The following is a 25,896-nucleotide window of genomic DNA, read 5'->3' as shown; positions in this document are numbered from 1 at the left end:
CAAAAGGCGACTAACAAGATCGGTTGGTCAGACTCGCTGACTTGTTGACACGTGTCATCTGTTCCCAATTGCTCAGATCGATGCTCATGCTGTTGATCACTGAACTGTCTGGTCCAGACTCGATTATTTACAGACCGCCACAATATAGGTGGAATATTGCTCAGTGCGGCGTAAAACTAAACTCACTCCATGCTGTGGATAGATTTTAAACAAACTTTGGTCCAGCATTGACGGAAGTTGTGAATGCTCTCCGTATTCAGCAATATTCCAGCAATGTCAGAAGTGCATTATCCTATACACAGTAAACTATGGTTACAGTGAGTGAGCGAGTATGGTTTTATACGTCCTTTACCAATATTCCAGCAATATCACGGCAGGGGGGGGGGTGGGGAAAACAAGAAATTGGCTTCACACATTGTACCCATGTGGGGAATCGAACCCAGGTCTTCAGCGTGACGAACTTACGCTTTAACATTAGGCTACACCACCACCCATAAACTGAGGTTACAAGCTCAAAAGGATCACTAATTTCATTTACTTAAATGCTTTATTTTTGTTTGGTCACTAAACTATGCAGTTAGAGGTTCTTCAAACTGGTTGTATCTGTCAAACGAATTGGTCATAAATGTAGTTTACTGTATTTACAGGATAATCTTTATTTAAAAACGCTAATAATGGAACAACAACTCAAGGTGAGGTGAGGTGAAATTGGGTTTTTACGTCGTGCTTGAGAATATTTCGCTCATATGACGATGCTTGCGGCTGCTTGTACTAGCCCAGACTTAAGCTGGTTTTATAGGGCTAGCCCACTGAGATACCATGCCGCAGTGAAGCATGAATACCCCACTCAGACACATTATACTGACTCCGAGCCGACCAGTCCTTGTTGTACCCATTAATGCCGAGCGCCAGGCAGGGACCAACAAGTACCATATTTTAACGTCTTTTGGACGCTCTAACCACTACACCACGGAGGCGGTCAACAACTCAAGGGCCTATGTAAATCACTTAAATTCATGGTGCTGTTTCACAAAGTGATCTTAGCCCTGAGGTGATCTAACTCCCGTACCTTTGATAGGCTAATAGCTCACCAGGGATAATGACCGTTTTGGCTAAGGTAGGCAACTCTCCCTACACACCATATATTTTGCCTTGTCATATTGGGGTCATGTTTATTTTTCTTCTGCTAAACAGACTGCAAAAAACAATAACACAAAAAAACACGTAATGTTGTTTAATTCTTTCCATGACACATGTAATTGCCCAATGATCATCAAGAGGAATCTCACCGTGTACAATTATATGTTCTCAATACATGAATTACCAACAACCAGCCACTCAAACAAGATCCTTCAAGTCAAGACACCTTTAATCCGTATTTGCTACAGTAAGAATATCTTGTGTATTGTAAACAACGGGACAGACACAAATAACATGTTTGAAACACTCCTATCACCATTATCTGAAACAACTGTAATAGGATTTTTTACCAATCAGGGCCCCGTTCCTCAAAGCGATCGTAGCTCTACCACAGTCATAAGTCTATGTTAAAGCATGGGAGTTACGACTGTCGTAGCACTACGATCGCTTTTAGGAAGGGGGTCCTGGATCCCATTTCACAAAGTGACCCTAATGCTAAGATTGTCGTAAGTCATATACCATAACACTGACTTACGACAATTGTAGCGTTACGATTGCTCTGTGAAATGGGGCCCAGATTATCAACTCTGCTCTATGGTAACAACATACTGGCACAAAAGTGGCCTAAAGCGCCGTTAACAACCTCCCCGGCTGATATGTATGGCTAGAAATACGATGGCAACAACACTTAGACAGATTTGTTCATCATATACAGTTACATAGAATAGTATTTGATTGCTATGTTCACAACGCACACAGTATGTACACAAGCTATTAATACAACTAATACACTACTATCTAAAAGGTGTCTTAACCTGAGTAACTTATAGGGCCGACAGTGTTGAACTATAGCATCTCTGTACAGATGAGCACCGACACTACATAAAGTCCTTTGTGGATCTATTGTGCAAACTCTCAGTCATCAATACATAGCACATATGATGCTTGGGTTCCTCAGTATAGTCTGTATTTGAAAATACATCCCACTGAAGTGAAATTGAGTAATCACATCTGACAATCACACTCTCACACAAATACAAACAGAAATTGCTTGCTTTTAAATTGAAGGGAGACAACTCCATGTGCAACACTGAGCAGAAATTCAACATTGTTGATAAAATTTGGTGGTTACACCCACAACATACTTTTACAGATTTCTCTGTATAAACAAAGGCAAACATTGGTGTTGAGAGAAATATTAAAGTATATTTCAAGAGATTGTCAAAAATGTGATAATTGTTATGTTGGTTTTATGAACTGCTCTCAATTTCCATGAAAGTGCTTTCACTAAATCAGACATTTCCCAATGACTGAAGAAAACTGCCCATCTCAGAAATGGTGACGAAAATGTTTTACATGGTGACTGTTAAACAATATATACACATGTATCTGCATCACTACCAGAATCATCATGATGACTGAAACTTTGCACCACTGGCTTCGTTTTTCCAAAAATATCCACAGACATATGAAGCTTGTGCCCTTTTTCGCTAACAATTCTGATTCTCAAATTTCCTACCAGAGCATAATGTCCGTACAGTAAAGCATATATACAGGAATCTACCATGAATACCTAATGTCTAAAATATGCTTTGCGAAATGTCTCATGAACTTCATCTTAGGATTGTCATACTCCTGCTTAACCTCAAACAAACCATACCAACGTACTAACACATTTTCTCTTACTTTATTTTCAAAAACAGATTCAAACAAATGAAGAAATCAAGATGTACAAAAGATACTCTGGTTTCTCTATAAAACGTGGCTTTTTAAAAAAATTCCTATGGTAACCAAATGTTTAATCACTTGGATCCAACAAGTTTCATGAGGCCTGGTGTGTCGAAGGACTTTGGTCTTTCTATGGGAAGCCCGAGCGCCCTGTCCCAGATGAGAGAGGCCATGCAGCCTAGAGCCCGTGATACTCCAAACAGTACAGTGTAGTAGTTCATCTGTGTCAGCTTGTAGTACTGAAATTAAAGACACCTAAACATTGGCTGAAGTTCTTGAAAAGCATTTAGAAGTTGGATGAGTGAGTGAGTGAGTTTAGTTTTACGCCGCACTCAGCAATATCCCAGCTATATGGCGGCGGTCTGTAAATAATCGAGTCTGGACTAGACAATCCAGTGATCAACAGCATGAGCATCGATCTGCGCAATTGGGAACCGATGACATGTGTCAACCAAGTCAGCGAAACTGACCACCCGATCCCGTTAGTTGCCTCTTACGACAAGCATAGTCGCCTTTTATGGCAAGCACATGGGTTGCTGAAGACCTATTCTACCCCGGATCTTCACGGGTCAGAAGTTGGATGAGGATGACTACATAAGAAGTGGTTCTGGATAACAACTTCTTTGTATTCTTTATCCACAGAAAGGAACAAGAACTACCTCTGAATCATCATGATAAAGAGTGAGTGAGTGAGTGAGTTTAGTTTTATGCCGCACTAAGCAATAATCCAGCTATATGAGCATCGATCTATTGGGGATACAAGAACATGTGTCAACCAAGCTAGCGAGCCTGACCACCCGATCCCGTTAGTCTACTCCTACGACAAGCATGGGTTAATGAAGATCAATATTCTAACCTGGACCTTCACGGGTCATGGAGGAATCAAGTGTTCCTGAACTTCTTTTGAGTACTATATAACAGATTTCACACAAAAAAACTACAGGACATACATTTCCACACAAGGCAAAACAAAAGAGTGAGATGTCATGACTGGCAATAGTCTTCTGAATTTGAACACAATTATCAGCAATACATTCAAAATAAGTTTATGTTGATTTGAGTTAAGTATACACTGGAAATACTTCAGAGAAGTGTTGTTTAAACATGCTCCAGAGCATCTGCACATTGATTTCAAGTGGAACACTATAGCACTGCTCTCACCTGTAGGAGAACACCGCTGTGTGCATCAACGTTCGGCCATGGGTTCTTGGCCTTGCCTTGTTCTATGAGAATGTCTGGGACAACCTTGTAGATTTGAGACACCAGTTTGAAGAGGGGGTCCTTGGGCAGGTGCTTGAGGGCAAACTCTCTCTGGCAGGTGTAGCGAGGGTCGGTCTTCCTCAACACAGCATGGCCATAACCCGGCACCACCTGAGATGGAAGGTTGGCATTAGCACAACACTTGTGACATGAAACATGGACACATTCACCTTCCCCTGCACGATTTTCACAGTTGACCATGATATCGCAGCGTATGTTTGTACATTAATGTGTTTGTTGTTAAACAACACAGAGGATTATTCCAGCTATACCATGAGTTTTGACCAGACGATCCAGTGATCGATATTATGAACAATAAACCATGCCATATGGGTAAAATGACACAAAAGCAGCCAATACTATGAACACCAGAATCATCTGCTAAGATCCAACCCACCCGGAGCGAGTGTAGGTGTATGCCACTTTTAGCAATATTCCAGCAACATCACGGGCGGGGACATGAGATATGAGCTTCACACATTGTACCCATGTGGGGAATTGAACCCGCGTCTAAAGCGAGAAAAGCGAAACGCTTTAACCACTAGGCAACTCAACCAAACCAGGGCTCGATTTAAGAGATGTTAACCTACTTGCACAGGTGCAACCTAAGATTAAAACCTAGTTGCACCAGTCACATTCCAGTTGCACTGCTTTTATTGTAATATGTAATGAAAGAAATATGCTATTGAATTATTTAGATGTTTTATTTAGAAGTTTACCCACTGAAAAATTGACTTGCACCTGGTGCAAAATAAACTACTAACTAGGTTGCACTTTGTAATAATGGATTGTACCAGTGCAAGTAACAAAGCACTAAATCGAGCCCTGCAAACTGACCCATCCAGGATATACAGCAACTGAAAGAGTCCATGATAAAAACAAAAGGATTAGTACTTTAATACATATATCAAAACAAGTAAAAAAGGCAGCCTTGTGATGTTCAAACCAGAAGCTGTGTCTGATGAGTCACATAGGTTATGCATCTGAAGAGAACAAAGGCTAATTATTATATTGCATAATGCCCATAGTTTCATGAAAATCACCCACCTGTCCTGACTTCAGCGTGTTCCAGATGAAATCGCGGAGCTGGTCATCAGACACCTCTCCTCCGAGCTCCTGCTGTAGCTTGGTCACCCACACAAGTACTTCCTGCCAACAATACAATACAATACAATACAATACAATACAATACAATACAATACAATACAATACAATACAATACAATACAACAATCCAGCATGCCACCATTATTATTATTATAGGATATTTATATAGCGCACATATCCAGGCAACTAGTGCATGCTCAAGGCGCTGGTATTTTTCCCTCGATCATTGGATGTCAATCTCAACGGCACATCGTATTATTAATCTCAACTCCCTAGGGAGTATTCAACTCTTGCAGCCACTAGGCGCACCGAGTTATTGTGGCTTTCTCATTCTAACGAGGTACCCATTCACAGCTGGGTGGACTGGGACACATAGTCACAGTACTTTGTCCAAGTTCACTGCACGTTGCTGTACCCGCAACTAGGTGTTCACACGTATTCATGTGGCCACCATCTGGTCAAATACCAACGGATTCGTGGGTTCTTTTAAGTGCACCGGGTTGTGTACTGTACACTAGGGGTTGTGACAACACTGAAAGAGTCTGCACACAAAGTTGACTCCAAGGTTTTTACACCCGGTCAGAGGTGGGCTCGATCTCGACACCTCAACCTCGCTGGATTACTAGCCTGGCGCCTTAGCCAGCTCGCCCACCGCGCGTTGAGCGCCTCCACATTTGCCACCAGTCCTACCAACACCAACTATTGGCCCATGTTTCAGAGACAATTGTTAAACACTGCATTTTCAGTATTCAAGTTATACAGCAGCAAAGTTAGGTGTTGACATGTTCATAAAACAAAACTTTTATCAAGTGAATTAGAAATACTAACAACATCATGCAGATTTGCCTACGCCCTTTTAAAGAAATTAGTAAGATCAGCTAAAAAAAATAGTAAGGCAGATGTATTTGATAGTAAGGCATGTTAATGTCAAGAAAAAGGAAAGACATTGCTGGTTAAAATCGTAATATAGTGTTTAATAGTAAAATGTGGTGCCGATCTAATTAACGGTTTTTAAAGTCTTTCACTTTGTAACAAACTTTACCAGCACTGGAAGATGCATAGATTATTTATAATGTTTATGATGCGACTTCTGTTTTTCAGTACTTTATGTACCGTAAATGACTCTATAAATAGCATGGGCATGTCTATATCTAGTATTCTACCATTTATTTGTAGAAGTCGTAAGGAATTTCAGTATGATCGTAAGGTTGGAATTTAGCACCAAAAATAGTAAGCCTTATGCCCATTTCGTAAGGATAGGCAAGTCTGCATCATACACTATTTGCCAGACAAATGCACCATGCAGTCATTAAATGAGTATTAGGTAAATTATTTCAGCAAGTGCATTATTTCGCATCGATACAAAACAAAACAAAAACGTGTTCTGTGGTGTCCTTGCATTAGGACAGATAATGTACTTCTGGACTGAAGCATCTTTTCAAACCTGGCAAACTTATTCCTGTACATTTAGCACATGGAAACTGACCTGTTTACATGGACGACTCAAGGATGTCTATGGCCACTCGTTCTTTAATTTGAGATTAAGAAAATCTAGACAGACTAATTTCTTGTTTCAGAATCTAGCTGACTTATACCACTACATGAAGTTCTATATGACCAAAGGTTTCTACTTCTGTTGAGCACAAACATGAATTGTATGTGTAGCGGCCATTCAGTTTCAATGTTAGGATTTGAACCAAACACCCCGAATACCTTGTCCAAGGAGCAACCTAAAAAGGTAAGGACGTCATCTGGCGGATGCCGTAATGTCCTGACGGATTTATATGCCCTGTGTTGAAATGCTTGATTAAACCCCTGTCGCTGAGATACCCTGTGCTCCAACCTGTACAGTCATTACCTGATTTGCAAGGCCGTGGAGGGGCCCAGCAAGGCCATTTATTCCTGCTGTGAAACTGAGGTAGGGATCTGACAGAGCACTGCCAACAAGATGCGTTGTGTGGGCGCTGACGTTGCCTCCCTCGTGGTCACTGAAGGAAAGACGGGATTCGTCATTGAAAACACGAGGAAACACAGAAGAAACCATATTATTTTGCTAATACACAGCCCTAATAACCCTGTACAGGAAGACATCACGAGATGACTTCAGACTGACCTGTGGATGGTGAAGTATAGTCGCATGAGCTCCACAAACGCTGGATCTTCAAAGCCAATCATGTTCACAAAGTTGGCTGTCCAGTCCTTGTTGTTATCAATGGCTGCAGGGGTGGCGCCATCGCGATACAGGTTGTTGTAGATGATGGCTGCAACTGTCGGTAGCTTGGCAATCATGTCCATGGAATCCTCGTATGTGGACTGTCAACAACAAAACCGAAACCATGAACAATCAAAGAGTGAAGGCATTGACAAATTCTCAAGGTACATTACTGCTGTTTGTTTTTTAATGACACACACAGCAATGTTCCAGTTGTATGATAGTGCTCTGTGAATAACAGAGTGGACCAAACAATCCAGTGATTGACATTGACCAGCAGGCCTGACCATCTAATGTCATTAGTTGCCTGTCATCACAAGCATGGATCTAACCTGGATCTAACCTGGATCTCAATGGAGACTTGATCTGGTCAAGCCACAATTGGTCGAAAAGCAAAAGACTGTATATGCAGAGGTTTGCGCGACGAACAAATGTGCATCCAGTAAGCACAAATGTAGAGAATAGACACAGAAAATAAATTCACTGCATCCAGAGGGGCACAATATTATTCACTGTAGCCACAAAACATCTATGACTTTGCTAAGTGTTTGGTTGTTTCTTTCAGAGCAGTAACGTGCATCATTTTAACCATCAGTCCACATGATCAATGATTCATTCCAGGCATTATACCAATATACAGTCCCATACACCGATACTTCACTGAACCCTGGTATCGCCTGCAACTGCAAGCACCCTTAAAACTAATTATCAGGGGTCCTAGGACCCCCATGTTTGTGAGTCGAGGTAAAACCCTGTATATGTATCATTTGAAAAGAAGGCTCAATTAATAAGGTCAAACTGGCTGCTGGGGACATTACCAGAATAAAACACATGAAAACAGGAAGAGATGGTCTCTCAAAAAGAAGATGAGCTGGATCAGGTGTTACTGTGTTGAGGTTTATTCCAATCATGCAGCATCCATGTGTATGTGGCTTTAACAGTTCTAGCCCACTGAGACACCCTTCCATACCCCAGAACATACTGTCGGAGCTGGACAGTACAGGGTGGAAATAACCCATTGCCCGACGTCCCAGTCCAGTGCTTTTGTCTGTCGGGCAAGCAAATTTGTATATCACGCTGTACCGGTGTCCAGTTGACTTTCTAATGTTAATTATGTAGCTTATTTAAAAAATGAACAGGAAAATCAGCCGGTATAGTGGAAAAATTATCAGGGCAAGTGATTTTACAGGTGCCACTGTACTGGAGTACACTAGCAATTTTAAAGTTATTTCCACCCCTGCAGTACTTGTTTCAAGTCCTTAATAGGATAAACTCAACAACCATCACTTAATGTCTACTTGGTTGATGGGTCAAGGTCATTTCTGACATTTACATATAGGCAGATAACAATACCTTGTTTGCTTTCCTTGTCATGACTAAAAAATCTGGGACCCGCTAACTTGACATAATGGAATGGCCCTTTTAATTATGTGTTGACTTTCACACTTAATTTCGAATGAAACAAAATTGTGTTATTGTCACACTACCATGTCACATTGCTTCTCTAGTACCTATTGCAGATGAGGGTCTGGTAACATCCGCATTATTTCCAAATCCAACATTATAAACAATCTAGATGGTACTGCCATGTTAATATGCAGGGGCCAACACAGTGATATCTTACCTCCCAGTAGAGTTTCTTGTTGACACCTTCTCCATAGGCCTTGGCAAATTTACTCTCGGAGTTAAGGGCAGTGATGGCAGCCGAGAATTGAGACATGGGGTGAAGGTTGCTGGGGAAGTTGTTCAACATTGTGCTCACGTGGTTTGGCAGAGCTGCACGGTTGTTCCACTCCTACACAATATATATACAAACAGATAGTGTACCTAATATAGGATTCCATACCACAAACATCAAAATTTAGCCATGGACAGAACCATGGAAATTGCAATCCTTAAAGGAATTTATAAATGTTATTTTCAAAAAGGACTAAACGTTAGTCATGGGTCTGAGAAAGGCTGGCTCTATGATACAGATCATAGAGATCGCTAATAATAGATCTCTTAAAAATACCTAAATATCAAATATAACTCTTATCTAATTATTGAAGTAGCAATTATCAGCAAAAATGAAATGAATAAGTCAAATGGAAATCAACATATTTCACATTACTTGTGAGTGGTGACACATTGGTGGTGTCTGTTCAGTAAATTTAATCTATTTCATCACACTAGTTTATATGATAGGGATGGGTACTAGAGTGTATGGAAATGAACATAAACCACGCACTGCATCAGATCACTCACAAGTGGGGACAATACTTTCACAGTCCTTGCTTTTTTCAGAATTAATAATGGGACAAATTTTTTATCAACAAAATATTTTCATGACCCACAAATTTAGAAAATGACTCCAAACTCAATTACTGTGAGTCACCATGACTCATTTTTTTAAAGTCTAACCCTGTATTTAAGCTATTTCTAAGTCAGAGAGACAATATGACTTATGTTATGGCATCCATCACAGAAGTGAGAAATCGTGGAATTATGTGAATCACCAGTAAATATTTTGATATTTTCACCTGTGTCATCTCCTACCCACCTGTCGGCAGCTGCCCAGTCAATTATTTGCTACTTTTATCAGAGTCAGGCCCCCCCCAACCCCCTCTGCCATTCCCCACAACCTGCGTCATTCTCCACCCACCTGAGTCATCCCTCACCCACCTCTGCCATCCCCCACCCACCTGTGTCCCCCCCTCTGTCATTCCCCACCAATCTGTCATCATCCCCACCCACCCGGAGTCCTCCCCCACCCACCTCTGCCACCCCACGTGTCATTCCCCACCCACCTGTCATCATCCCCCATGCACCTGTGTCATCCCCCCACCTACCTGTGTCATCATCCCCCACCCACCAGTGTCATCATCCCCACCCACCAGTGTCATCATCCCCCACCCACCTGTGTCATCATCCCCCACCCACCTGTGTGATGGCATCAGCCTGAGCCTGTGTGGGCAGCTGTCCTGTCACCAGGAGCCAGAACAAGCCTTCTGGCAGGGGCTCCTCTCCTTTCCCTCCTGCTGTGGGCAGGACCTTCTGACACTCTGGGATACTGTAACCACGGAAACGGATGCCCTCATCAGGGTCAAGGACAGAGGTTTCAGTAACAAGACCCTTGATGCCTCTCATACCACCATACATCTGGAATAAACATTCAGAAATCAGTATTCATAACTTTCTGCGACTATGACATCTAAGATATTTTTAAAATAGATGATTCTATGTAAACTCAGTTACTGTTCCACGATATCATTTTCACATCATGTTTTCTTTTATCAGTAATTTGTAAAAAACCCAAAACAAGACAACCCACTCTTCTCACATCTGACTATTCTGAGTATTTGTCTGCCATTTTGTATTATGTTGCTATGGTCACATGGCCATTAGTATTTCAAGCTGCAGTAAACAGGTAACACAGGTAACATGCCACTTTAAGGTGTAATCTGGTTTCTATAACACAGCAGGGATACCAGAAATGAGGTCCACACATCATACCCATGTGGGAATCGATCCCAGGAATCCATGTGAAGAGGTAATGCTTTAACAACTAGGCTACCCTGGAATCATTGTACTTGTTTAAAAAGACGCACAAGACCACAAGGACTTTACGATCCAAAGCAGATTTGTTTTGTCTTTGTGTTGTTTCACCAGTCACTAGGCTATATTCAAGCTAATTGATGCTGCCTTTGAACTCTCCAATCTGGACCAGATGAACCTGTGATTGACATGAGCATTGATGAACACAATTAGAATATAATGACATGCATTGAGCAAGTCACAACCTGGCCACCCAATCCTGTTAGTCTCCTCTTACGACAAGCAAATGTTGAAGACTGGATCCTAGCACACCACAGCATGTCAACAGGAGTAGGAACCATAGTACGTTTCTTTGTTGTTACACTCACCATGTTCACGTTGACCTCTCCCACTTTAGTTTCACCATACTGCTTCCGAAATTCCACAATTTCCTTCTGTTTCTTTGGAATTTCATTAGCAAGGAAATCTTTTAAATTCTGAAATAGACAAAAAGAGGCATTTTAAACATACATATATTGACATTTGGATTACTGTCCGATAAATGTACTACTAAAAGAATATGTACTAACATAACAGTGCATGCAGGTACATTGCCGTATCTGCTTGTTTCCCAAAACACGGACCCACTTGGCATGCTGGGGTCCATGTGACATAAAAGCAGCGCCATTCTTGAAAGTAGGTAGTGAGGGAGAGGGAGAGTTATAGGTAGGGAGAGCGAGAGTTGAAGGGGAGAGAGAAGGCAAGTAACTTATAGGGAGAGGGTGAGTTATAGGTAGGGAGAGGGAGAGTTATAGGGTGAGTTTAGTTTTACGCTGTGTCACTGTGGGGTTGACACCAAAATGGGCATCACACAGTGTACCCATGTAGGGAATCAAACCTGGGTCTTCTGCATGACAGGTGAACACTTTAATCAGTAGGTTACCCCACTGCCCCAGAGTTATAAGGAGGTAGAGGGGAGAGTTATACAGAGGGAGGGGGAAGGCTCAGGATTCTCATAAAGCCACAACAGCAAGTTACAACTTACATGAGTACTGTTACCTTTCTTAAACATTATCAGGATTTTCACCTTGACCTACAAAAAACTGGGTCCAAATAACCCAATTATGAATTTTAGGGTCCTTACCCTGCTTATAGTCCATATGATTGTCCTGTAAAGTGAAAAATGGTATACCCCACAACAACACATGATAATTACTTTAATTATAGGACATTCACCATGTTTGTACTTGTCAGTGAACTACGCTGAATATTACTGTTTCTATCATAATACAGTATATTGTTTTGGTTTAAAATTCTATACATTTATTCATACTGGATGCAAATATCTGTCACAAGACCTTGCATTATTCACTCGAGTTAATGTAAGAGTGATGCTTGGAATGAGGTATCTGTACAGAATATATTGTATTGATTTTTAATAATTTCTCAGTTATACAGTATTCATCTTTAGTGCCTTGTCCAAAGCCCAAGTCTTGTAAAATCAGGTTCAGTCATGCTGGTCCATGTACGCCATTAAAATCTAATAAAGATGATGTTAGAGCCGCGTTCAGGCCTGTAGACTCAAATGTTTTAAGCAGGGATAGTATGAGTATTCTCCAACTGATCAAAACTCTGTAATGCGGATTCACTATCTTTCTAAAGCTTTGGAAAGCTGACAATCATTGCTTCAAGAACCCTCTCATCTATAAAATGTATCATCACTTGACATGAATGACTTTCTATGGTGCTGTCTTAACGCAATATTCCACCTATATGGCAGCAGTCAGTAAATAATCAATTCTGGACCAGACAATCAAGTGATCAACATCATGAACATTGATTTACACATTTGGGATACGATGACATGTCAACAAAGTCAGCGAGCCTGACCTACTGACCCGCTAGTTGCCTCTTGCAACAAGTATGCAGTATGCATTGATTTGTGCTACATATTGCGATATAGTAGAAGCTGAAGTGACTCAGATTACATGCAGCTACCAGTATATATTACCCATCATGGTCAGTCACCACCATTTTGTAGTCAAACAATAATGATAACTGACAGAAATTCATGTCATTGTTTCCTCTGTGTTGTTAATCAATTTCAAAAAGAAACATTTGTGAATGTTTTTACACCAAACCTATATTTATTTTACCCAACTCGAAAAAAAATGTAATGTGTACTGCTTGAAAGTGTATTGTAAGTCATTAAATTCGTTGGTTTCACATGATTTTTCAACTCGCTGTGCGCATGCGCAGAGCGTGTGAAAAATATCCACTGGCATGTTTCGGTTTGGTCATATGCTTATCAATAGTGTAAATGCATTGTAAATATAAGCTGTTATGAAAATGATTTACGTTATGACAACTGTTCATAGCTGAGTACATACTCCCATTTGCCTCTGCTTTTCAATAATTGATGTCCTATTTTGGTTGCAATTCCATCAGAGATGTGTTTGTTTAGTTGTGAGAAGGGGATGTGCGGGAAGGACGGTGGTGTGAGATGTCTTTATACAAGAGCTTGTTGACATAAGCGAAGCTATTTATGTAACTAATCCCGGCCTCTGTTTCATAAATCAATTGGGATCAGTTATATTCGACATAAAACTATATATTTGTTTAGATTTTTGTTTTCTTTGGAGTGTTTACACTATCGATAAACATACGACCAAACCGGAAACATGCCAGTGGATATTTTTCGCATGCGCACAGCGAGTTGAAAAGTAATGTGAAACCAACGAATGCACAATAACCACAACCACAAACACAACAGGATTGACTATGACTGAAATGGTAACCCCCCATTACCCCTACATGCCACTACCCCTACAGCTTATAACAACATAGTTTACGGTCTGTTTACGGTCTATATTCATATATATGCAAATATACCACCAGCATGATATTCACCTGTTAATATACAGCTTGTGAGTTAGAGCGTGAAGTATGTCTACTCAAGCATGTAAAAACACAGTAAATGAAACATTCTGCCAAGCTCTGGAGTGTGAGGCCAATGGTGGTATGGTGATACTATATTACACATCCTGATGCATACTCAGCACTTTTGACAACGATGTTTTATTCTTTTACCACCATAAACTGATACTCATATTACGTTTGGCACATATGAAAAGTGTGTGAGTTTTTATGTCGTTTTTAACAATATTCCAACAATTCATAGAAGGGGTTGTATAAAAAGCAGTGTCCAATAAGGCTGTAACGAATCACTCGCATATTCGGTGAATCGAAACGAAGCCCTTCATGAATTCAATTCGTTATTCGTGGTCACCAAAACCAAATATTAACGAATATTTACGATTTTTTAACCCTTGTGTACTTTTGTAAAGTGAGATATGCAAGGATTGAATATGTACTAGCAATGCAGTAGCGCAAGTCATGTTAGTTGGCCAAGGCTGCACATGGTACTGTCGACTATACATACCTATTACATACCAAATTTGAGTGTCATGAGATCACTGGTTATTGCTGTGACAAATAAAAACTGTCAACAACGGCGTTCCATATTGTAAATCCATCACTTAACAACAATATTGTATTCGTGAATAATTATTAGTATTCGGTACCCAATATTCATGATACGTATCATATTCACCACATAGTGTATTCGTTGCAGCCCTAGTGTCCAACTGTCCTCTGGTTTATTTGTGAAATGTGTGTGCATACAAATACAAAATTACATTGAATAAAACTGTTACATAAATATATGATGTATTGATGATATGGGGTAGTATTACTAGTAGTATAAAATAGTGGTGGTGTGATTAATTGAAATAATCGAAGATTGGTCGCAGTGACCAAACGACCAAACAATCGATCACATTTTCTCATAATCGAACATAAACGATTTTGGAACTACTTTTTTAGTCTTTGAAATACTTGACAATGGAACATATCGTTGAAGTGTCAGGGCCTGAAAACGTGTTTAATTCATAGAAAACTCACTTCACTAACTGAAAAGTCATGACTGAATATTTCTGAAGACTCCAGGAAGTTTATGTTCATGATATATTAGTCATCACTTTAAAGTAGCAAGTTGCAACATGTTATACATATCTGCAATAACAACCTGGATAGGAAAATATGATAAATGACGCTAACCAATTTTTTTCGATGATTGTTCGGTTGGTAATGAAGCAATCATCAATTGTGAGATTTCAACCAAGTCCCAACACTAGTATAAAAACAATGTCTGAATGAAACGGTTTAATAAATATATGATACAGGTTGTATGAAAAGCAGTGTCCAACTCTCTATTCTTCTGGCTTATTTATGAAATGTGACCAGAATGCTAGCACACTGATTAGAGTCAACACAGGAACAGAACTACACATAGACGGCTTAAAGCATTGGAGTTGTGAATAACAATTACAGTTTCTGCACATATTATAAGTCTAAAAGCAGACTTAATACATCCCTATCATTCATATCAGTCAGTGTGTGATTGTATTTATTCATTAGCAGCATAATCACATTTGCTGTCAATAAAAACCTTTCAACTGGATCTTTACATTTAGAAATTACATACATCATTTTTCACATGTGTTCTATAAGATGGCAGAAACTAAGCAGTGAAAAAAAACCATAATTAATATTTCTGCTTTTATTCATTTATTCTCTGTCCGAGAATGATGTCAGGTGTGCAGCAAAAGTTGTGCAATCTCCTTGTCTCCTCTACTGGCTGCCGAACAGTTATCGCGGCGTAAATGTCATCGCCAATACATCTGATTTGGCGCAGTTTCGATCAATTACACTTCTGTTATTTTTTCACACGGTATTTGAAAACAATTAATGACAGCAATAGAAAATTCTTCACGGTAAGTAACATAAGAGAAAAATGGAAGATAAAGGTATGAACCCTATCATTTTTTGTAACTTTGTCGCGATGATGTTACACGATCTATATAAAAGCAAGTTCAAGTTCACAAAAGTCATTGTTTCATTCCCTATCAATCTACTGAAAAAAAAACTAAACAAGTCACTAGGGGTGTCACGATACACCAATCTCACGATACGATACGTATCACGATTTTAAGGTCACGATACGATACGTATCGCGATCGCCGATACATTATTTTCGGGCCTTTTCATAGCATTACCTTACGCAGCGTTAGTTTCCAACCTACTTTTTAAGTGATTGGTCCATCAAAATAGTCTAGCCAATCACAGAAAGCTGTTAGTTTGGTTTCCAACCTCCACTTTTAAGTAAAGCTAGCTACATCTATTTATCGGAGCGGTCCCGTATAATTTTTCTATCAAGACTTTGAAGGAGATGGATATAGCACAAAAATTTTAATCAATAAAGTTTTAAAATAGGAATCGATACACGCAAGCATGTATCCCGTATCGTATCGTCAGTACAAATGTATCAATGCATCGATACATTCGCGTATTGCTACAACCCTACAATTATTCGAGGTTTTTATGATATAAATATATATTATTTCACGAATGATATGAGGAATTCTGAAATGGCGATAACTGTTACAGTTAATTGTGAGGAAACATCTATTTGTCCAGTCATGATTCCTTTCCGCCGCGTTTCATAAAAACACAATCGGTGGCATAGAATGGGCTAGACACATCAGTGAATAGCTAATTTAGTATCATGATCAATTTTGTTTCATTACTTTAAGTAACGGTGGAGTAAATTTGTAAATACCGCTAAAATATGGCGATAACTGTTCGGCAGCCAGTACACAGTTCCTGTTGTAAGCTATTGAAGTGGGGCTGTAATGATGCATCAAACTATCGGTGGATTGGAATTGTTGATTCTCAGATAGCAATTAATTGATGGTAGAAACAAAAAAACTATTGATGCATCGATAGTACGTGTGACTATCGATAGTTTAGTAATGAATACACAGCGCAAAATAGAGGAAGTACCAGATTCGTTCACTTTCGTTATCTGCCCCTGTTACCTCTTAAACAAACGTGACTGTTTACTTGATCTGGGTTTTGAATTTCTTGTCAGTTATTCAACTTGTGTTTATTTCATATAAACTATACATTCATATGGGAAATGACTTCAAATGAGAAAAACTATCGCAATAGTAAGTTGCAATAGACTATCGCCATCAGTGTTGTGCCGTGAGCGCGGGCTTGCGGGAATCACGCAATAATTTTTCACATGGCGCATAAAATTTCTCACAGCGCGTCCTCATCGGCGCGTCCTATGGAAAGACTTCATTCAAATCATATCACCAGAATCTAACATATATTCCTCACCTGATAAGGATGAGTTTTAACATGTTTTCAACTGTATCTGAACATACTGAAACACATTTTCAACTTCTAAAAATGCCACGCAAAGAAATGTTTCTCGTCGTTAAGACTTAGGGGGAATACGGGCGGAAGTCGTAACCGTCCTATTTCTAAAGAAACCTACCTTCACATAAAGTTGACATTTTATTAATATGCCGAGATTAAAGTTATTTTTTGCCTGCAATACTCGACAAACCAACAACACGATGTTTACGCCGCCATTTTGAATGCATTAACTCTTGACTATCAGATTCGTCGTTGTATATCCATGCGTCAGATTTGCAGTTTATCAGCCTATGAAATAACTTGTTACATATTTAACGCACACATGGTCGTCAAGCATAGCTGAAAGCAGGCCCGCCCAAGCGGCAGATGCGACTAACGTGTTTTTTTAGAAAAGGGAGGGATCAAAATGGAACTCATGAGACAAACAGTCCTTTAAATGAATAAACATTTCCACCAGTGCACAATTACCTCACAAAAACTGACTTGGACGCTGACATGAAGCGGAAACCCAAAGTCCGATCTTACCAGGTCGAATGGGTAAATCAATATTCATGGGTTTATTTCTTGTGAATTTTGAGCATGTTCAACCCATCAAGGTTCATGATTGATTCAAACATTAAATGGCAGTGAATTTATTATGTTTTCTGTTCTATTTTCAAATTTTCAGGACCCTCTAAATTTTCTGGTGTCCCTTAAAATCATACATGCAGGGGCCCCTTGGGCCCATATTTTACCAAACCTAGGAACAACACTGGCTATCACAATAGTTGTTTCCCCCTCAACAGTCACCCCTAAATTCTTACATTCAGAGATATGGTAACATAACCATATAACTAAGGGTGACTATTACAGTCTATTCAGCTCGATAAGAGATGTTAACTGACTTGCACTGGGTATAAGATAAAACCTACTTGCACCAGCCCAATTCCAGTTGCACTGCTTTTATTGGAATATGTAATGAAAGAAATATGCTATGAATTATTTAGATGTTTTATTCAGAGGTTTACCCACTCAAAATTGACTTGCACTTGGTGCAAGTTAGACTAATAACAAGGTTGCACTTTGTAATATTAGGTTGCATCAGTGCAAGTATCAAAGAACTAAATCGAGCCCTGCTATTGCAACTTACTATTGCGATAGCCTATTGCAATAGTTTTTTCTCTCCTTGAATTGTCTCATTTGAAGACATTTCCCAAATTAATCATTAAATGTATAGTTTATATGAAACAAAAACAAGTTGAAGTCCTTTCAGTCTTTTAAATGAGTGACAAGAAACTTGAAACAGAGTAAATAAACAGTTAAAACAAACTCAATGAAGTCTGCACTCAAACATCCTGTATTTTGCGCTGAGCAATATCAACAGAAGTCAATACTGAACTATCGATAGTCACACGTACATCGATAGTTTTTCATTTCTAACATCGATTAATTGCTATCGGAAAACTCAACAATTGCAATCCATTGATAGTTTGATGCATCGTTATGGTCCTACATATTACCACAGCTGTTTGCTAAAACATCCATGTTTAATCTGATTTCACTCTTGGATCATCTATTGACCTCTGATTCAGATTTGAAGCTGAATATCCACGACTGAGCAGATATTGATGAATGACTAGTTACAGTTTTATCTACTATAAATGCTGTAAGCACTGTTATTTTTGCAATGATAAGTAAAAACAAAATATTTCTGCTTTTTAAGATAATCACGATTATGTTTCGACTTTATATTTCTTTGTGACTGCAGAACTCCCAACCCAATTACAAATTTCACTGCTGACAATCCAGTATGACAGGTAGATCACAAAATGTGCAGGTTTTAGATACCACAGCGAGCAATATTTCAACGGCTTGTAAACAGTGCCAAGTCACATCACTGGCTGAACGCTTGAGCAACCATCCACAGCATCAGGTCATGGTGACAAAGAGCTAGTCATGTCACCATTCACATACCCCAGTGTTGTCTCTGAATGACAAGCATGGACATGGAAGACTGCAAATGTAGCACTGCACAAATAGCTAGCCATTCACTGTATATAGGACGGATAACTAGTTATTCACTGCACAAACAGCCAGCCGTTCGCTATTCATAGGACAGAGAACTAGCCAGCCGTTCACTATTTATAAGACGTTGAACTAGCTGTTCACTTCACAAATAGCCAGCCGTTCATTATTTACAGGACAGAGAACTAGCCAGCCGTTCACTATTTATAAGACGTTGAACTAGCTGTTCACTGCACAAATAGCCAGCCGTTCATTATTTACAGGACAGAGAGCTAGTCAGCCGTTTACTATTTACAGGACAGAGAACTAGCCAGCCGTTCACTATTTATAAGACGTTGAACTAGCTGTTCACTGCACAAACATCCAGCCCTTCACTATTTACAGGACGGAGAACTAGCTGTTCACTGTTCAAATAGACAGCCGTTCACTGTTCGTATGACAGAGAACTAGCTATCTCACTGTTCAAATAGCCAGCCCTTCACTATTCATAGGACATAGAACTAGCTGCTCAATGCACAAATAGCTAGCCGTTAACTATTTGTAGGACAGAGAACTAGCTAGTTCACTGCACAAATAGCCAGTTGGGTCGAGTCCAATCTGTGATGCAAACCCACACTCTCAGAGGTTTCCCATAATTGTCATTTACACATACACATACACAAAGCATAAGATCAAGACTACCCGTTACTATTAAGGATGCAGCTACCATGGAGTCTCACTATCACCATAAAAAGAAACAGGTAGAAGGGTCGTCTCAAAAGCAAAAACAGGACGGGTGTCGCAGACGGTGGTTGGGGTCGGCCTGGGGGATAGAGGTATCAGCTGAGATAAGATAATCCTTTAGGGGAATTTAAACTGGGGAAGCATACGGCATGTCATAACAATATACAAATAATATCCAGTCATGTCGATCTTTGGGTGGATATACCACCTATATATTTTGAGACATTTAATATGATGGCTGATTTAAGCTTTTCTATGGGTATCACACTCTTTTACATATCTCACCATAACTTTTTATGAAAGGAAGACACGTAAGATGCTAATCAATAGATGAGACATATGACACACATGAAAAAGCATGAAATATCTTTGAGATGACCCCTTGTGCCTGTGGGCAGCACATGCATTACATGCCAGGTGTGTCTAAGGCCCGTCGTCATATCTGGCTGAGCGACCTTATTGCCACCTATAGACTGATCTATTGTTTTCAGCAGCTATTCTTATTTTTTCTAAGTTTTGTCCAATATTACGAGTAAACATGCTTTTCTGGATATCCTATTACGCATTTTATTGAATGCCGAGTTAGGCCAATGTGGGTTATTTCAACATATGCTATTTGCAATTGTGTAAATTTTAGGGATACTGAGTGACAGCCTAAAAACAGTTTTTTCTATTTCCGACAGTACTTTAGAATCTGTACTGTGCTTGAAAAGTGCAATCCCAAATATAACATTTCACAATTGCCACTTTCTAAATAGCATTGTGCATTCATACCTTCACTAGGTTATTACTTGTTTAAGAGAAATCATGACAAAACAGGCTGATTCACCATTACGACTGTGATAAATAAAGTTGAAACCGTTTACAAGCATATACTTGATCACATTTCTCGTGTTTACAAAAAACATAAATACTAAGGCATAAAAAATAAAAGTAATTCGTTCCCAAATGGTGAAGTCTGTTGGATTTATCCAATTTGAAGCAGTTTGTGGTGGTAACCATGGTTACTTTTTCCAAGCTTTCATCCAGAAATCCTTTGTTATCTAGTGCAAATGCACAGTATATATTAACAAGAGCACAAAAAATATATTCATGAACAACAAACAAATTAACCAGCTGTTTGAGCCGAAATAGCAGATGACAATGTTTTTATTATCGTATTTGCATATTTGTTTTAAGATTCAGTGAATTTGTATTAATTTTCATTCCACTATTTTACAATCACAATAAAAAAAACAATGAATATATAAATTGTGATCATAAAAAGACTAAAAGTACCACTAAATATATTGCTTTTAATATCAATCATTTAAAATATCTGGGTATTCTAGAATACAGTCTTTGAGACCGATATTCGCATTACACATGCATACAACAAGCTTCAATTAATGTTTTAAACATAAAACCAGTGTTGACGAATAGCGTCGGACCCTCTGGCAAATCCGGCATATTCGCCAACGGTCCGATAGAAATCTACAACCCACCGGCCCCAGTGTCCGACTGCATGGAACAAACGTTTTGAGGCTAATAACTGTACCACTGAAAGAAGCAAGATGTACGTACTGTTGTCGAGGTGGCATTGCGTGCTCCTGAGACGGCTGGCAGAACAAGGTTCTGAAACAACAAGAAGTGTGTGTCATTACACAACAAAGTCAATGTACATTCATTCCGTAACATTTTGTGACACATTATTACAATCTAAAAGGATGCTATCGATACAGATCACAGAAATAGATAAATGTTATTTGTCAACATTGCTAAATAGTGGAGAATTAACTTTGAGCATTTTGAGCAAACATGCAAAACATCAAGAAATGAACAGGTTTCACATCACCTGATTATCAGTGACTCACTCATGCAAGGTTACCGACTGAAAAGTGTTATGAACATATTTCAAAAGCAACGAATAAAGAGAGAACTTTGTAGACCGTGTGTGAATTAAACCTATTATATTTTAATAGTTTATGTAAATAGCTTCAGATTATTCTTTTTAGCAAGCCCTACAAAACGAAAACCACCATATTATCTTGCGAGGTTTCATTAGGAGTTATTGGCAGTGTATGAAAAGTTTATGGTATTTGAATCCTGAGATCCCCCAATAATTAACATTAGGGCTAGGGTGTTTTGATAAGGACCCATTGACATTTAAATTTCAAAAACACCAAACAATGGTATGAGGACCAGCTGGGGACACATTCACCAATAATGGAATGCTTTTCTTTAGACATACACCCCGCCCCTCCAAGGTGTAGAATTATGTGCCTTGATGGTAGAATAATGAATGCACTGTAACCATTCTTTCAAATAATGATTCTCTAAACATGACTGAACAGGCAAATTGCTATGATTACTTCACAGATACAGAAGCCCACTCATGACAAGATTCACAAAAGCAGTGATTAGCTGTACAATCACTTGTAGACCATGTCAGGCAGGATGACTGGGAAGTAATTCAGTTCACTGGCCAGTGAATGTGTGTCACCACTGCATAGTCACACACTTCTCTCCTATCGCTATCACTTCACATTGCCTGATGAGGGGTGCTGGGGTAGCCTGATGATTAAAGTGTCTGCTCGTCACACTGAAGACCTGGGTTCGAGTCCACATCTGGATACAATGTGTGAAGACCATTTCTGGTGTCCCGCACCGTGATATTGCTGGAATATTGCTAAAAGCGGTGTAAAACTGAACTCACTCACTCGTGTCTGATGAACAAGGTGATAACAAACTTAGGCAACCTAGGTTAATCTTTACTCAGAATCCAAACCTCTTCCTGTTAAAGATGGCTAACAAACCCTTGCCAAGGGAGCGTTCAACTTAGCCCATCAGAAATAAGATTAGCACTTCTAAATTCTCAGTAACAGCAAGATAAGTATTCTGAGCAGACAATTTCATTGTCCATATCTAAAAAAGATGACTTACACCACCAGCTTAAGGACTGTTTATAACTTATGGCTAGGGGTTGATGTTGACTTTAAAATCAAGTCAAAGAAGTAAGTCCTCTGGGTGGATGATGTTTGTTAAGAAGACATTTACAAATGATGCTTTCTTTAGACAAGCCATTGCTGGGAAAAAAACTTCAAGTCAAGCAGTCATTGAAAGTAAAAATTTCCGCAAATCTAAAAAAAACATGCAGATTTAAAAGCGTTGACCAATCAGAGCGCTTCTTTCGACCACACACCCACTTTGTGAGGATAAATCGTCATCCATTTGTGGCAAGATCGTTAAGTTGAGAGTCAAAATCGGGTTTCAATCGACTTGCAGAAATAACACTAAAGAATTGGTAGGTGTCATGAGTGGTGCTTGATAGACCAATCAGAGAGAGGAGGGGGAGGTGTCACCTCAAACACTATGTTTTAATCTTTAATCCCTGCAAAGACACGAGGGACATGGGGGGGGGGAGGGGTGGTCATAATTATTGCTATATTGCACACATGTACAAGGGGCGGTGATCATTGTTTGGTACGTACATGACAAGCATAAATGTTTTTTGTTTTGTTTATTTAGCCCTCAGAATGGCCAATAAATTCTTAGGACCGCTCTTAACTTGTACATGTTGTTTCATGTCAATTAATGCAACACTGTAGTTTATCAGTATATGTGAAGAGATTTCAACTGTGTTGAGTTTAGGCTTCCACACATGTCTATTTCTTGATTTATGTGTACTAAGCCATCATAAAAACTTTATGACAGCACTCAATGTCTACACAATGTAAGACTGGCCCTCACTGCGACTGCCATGGGATAGACAATCAATAATGTTGTGACAACTCAGTGCATGTTCGTTGTAAGCAATACATGGTCAACTTTCAGAAATCAGCACAAATTTACAAAAATGTCACATTACCCAATTCTGTTACAGTCATCCCTCGCCATAACGTGGGTCTTGGGGTCCATGGATGACCCCCCGCGTTTTTACACACCTGCGTTATAGTAACGATTACATAACGTGGAACAAAGGCCAAGTAAAATAGTATTTTCCATGGACATAACAAAACTGCTATTTCGTGTATTGTGCCCAGTCAAAACTATATCGTATTGTTGGAGGCGAAAAAACAAACCATGTCAATGAAAATAGATGTATGTACATGAAACTTGCAATGAAACATAAGACATGATAAGTCAATTGTTGTTCCTGTCATGCTACCTGTTATTCAACTAAGCTGGAAATAGCAATCAGCTGTGCACAGATCGATGTTTTGGTCCAATGTACAGTTAAAAACGATCCGAAAATATAACATCAAAGAATTTCTATTCCATTATCAGAATAATTTATATGTCAAGCAGTTATTCTAACAGAGATCTTATATATTGCTATCGCATTACCCCGCGGTTTAACCGAATCCACGGTATCGTGAAGAGCGTTATTGCGAGGGATGACTGTATTTGTGACAACTTGTTTCAAATTAGACTGGCTAAAGAAATAGTTACTGCACTGTTGACATGCGCATAAGTTCCTCTAAGTGATCTGTCATTGCATAATGCCTTCTACCACACTTCGTCAGAAAACACAGACTACAAAGTATAACAATACGATTCTCGTATTGACTCGTCCATTGATGCTCAGTATTTTGTTGATTACAGAATGAGAACAGTTCGCCACAATTGGCATTAGGATCACTTGGAGGTGTCTGTAAGCATCACGCCTACTTGTAACCTTCATGTCTGTGACATATTCAGCCCATTCCAACATCTTAGACTTGACAAAATAAATAAATACCAAGGTTATCAGTAAGAACATATAAAAGTCGGTTAACTGACTGGCAAACAAGAGTGTGAGTTCTGAGCCAACAAATTCCTAGCTCACATAAACTGGCCACTTAGAGTCTCAGTGACAAGTGACTTATAACAGATCATCCTCACAAGAAGTTGTGGTGCTGTATTTAAAGAAGCTCCCAATACTGTTAATCATAAGCTATTATAGGTAAACCCGCATATTTTTGAAAAGCTTGATAATCTGCTTACCCTCCCGACCAAATCTGACTTAATTTATTAACTCTAGATCTACATATAAACTTTCATTCATACATACAAAACCACGCCTAGACTGCATTGCAGAGCGTGAAAGCCCAGACAGCTATTTAATTCGGTTTGTGAAAATACAGGCATTAAACAGTTTCAAATCACAAGGAAACCTTGTATCTTGTCAGTGATAATGCTGATGAGTAAGGAAGCCTAGCTGAGGCCTGCCATGCATTGGGGTAGAACATACCCACCCACTTATTGTCGTCAGGACAACTGGATTTAGTTAGTTAAAATCGGAAAGTGCAGTCACCTACTGTAATAACGAACCATACTTGTTAAAATGTATGTGATCTTCGTCACCTACATATTATCTATCGTGTGTGTGGAATGAGCCCTATTGAACATTTGACAGCTGATGCGAGTTTGACCTTGACAAACAATATCTTGCACCTAGTTTGGGGAGGTTTACGGACGCTAAATACCCACAACAGGTATTGGAATATAATACTAACATATATCTGATGTGCGATATGAATCAATTATTGTGACAAGAGTGATTTCGGAACCAATCAAAGCTTTTCGGTCTGTCGTGACGTATCGTCTTCGCTAACAGGTGAAGCTCAATATCGAACTCGCGGCTGAATCTACATATCACACGCCGTGTGTGGCAAACATTTTGTGTTGAGGTCGTCAAAAACAGATTAAACTGTTCTTGGTGTTGTTGTTCTCATTTACCTTGTTCTGCAGCAGAAGTCGTAGCGTGGCTGTACGTGCAAGTGACATTCTTCTGCAGAGTCAGACCGGTACTGTGTGACTCCACGAGTTGGGGAGAGACCTCGTGACGTCACAAAATGTTCCTAGGCATTATGGGCCGGTCACGTGATGCGGGGAATCACGACGGGCAGGAAGCGCTTGCGGGCAATCAATTTCGAATTTCACCGTATATTAGAGTTT

At 39.4% G+C, this 25,896-nt stretch overlaps 1 protein-coding gene across 1 annotated transcript; it reads right to left on the bottom strand.

The window, feature by feature from the left end:
- Window positions 1–1,219: 1,219 nt before the first annotated feature.
- Window positions 1,220–25,815, bottom strand: LOC124260558 (citrate synthase, mitochondrial-like). The gene is made up of 10 exons (XM_046694880.1): window positions 25,678–25,815; window positions 21,541–21,591; window positions 11,352–11,459; window positions 10,369–10,587; window positions 9,071–9,241; window positions 7,348–7,547; window positions 7,093–7,222; window positions 5,176–5,277; window positions 4,030–4,239; window positions 1,220–3,107 (listed from the first exon to the last, which is right to left on the bottom strand). Exons 1-10 carry the CDS (start codon window positions 25,723–25,725, stop codon window positions 2,943–2,945), a joined length of 1,404 nt encoding a protein of 467 aa, XP_046550836.1. The 5' UTR covers window positions 25,726–25,815; the 3' UTR covers window positions 1,220–2,942.
- Window positions 25,816–25,896: the final 81 nt, after the last annotated feature.

This window comes from Haliotis rubra, unplaced genomic scaffold (genome assembly GCF_003918875.1).
Source record: "Haliotis rubra isolate DU_JTF1 unplaced genomic scaffold, ASM391887v1 Scf77, whole genome shotgun sequence".
NCBI classification, from domain to species: domain Eukaryota; kingdom Metazoa; phylum Mollusca; class Gastropoda; order Lepetellida; family Haliotidae; genus Haliotis; species Haliotis rubra.
The sequence above is the reverse complement of the archived record's forward strand: the minus strand, read 5'-3'. Positions and strand labels throughout refer to the sequence as shown.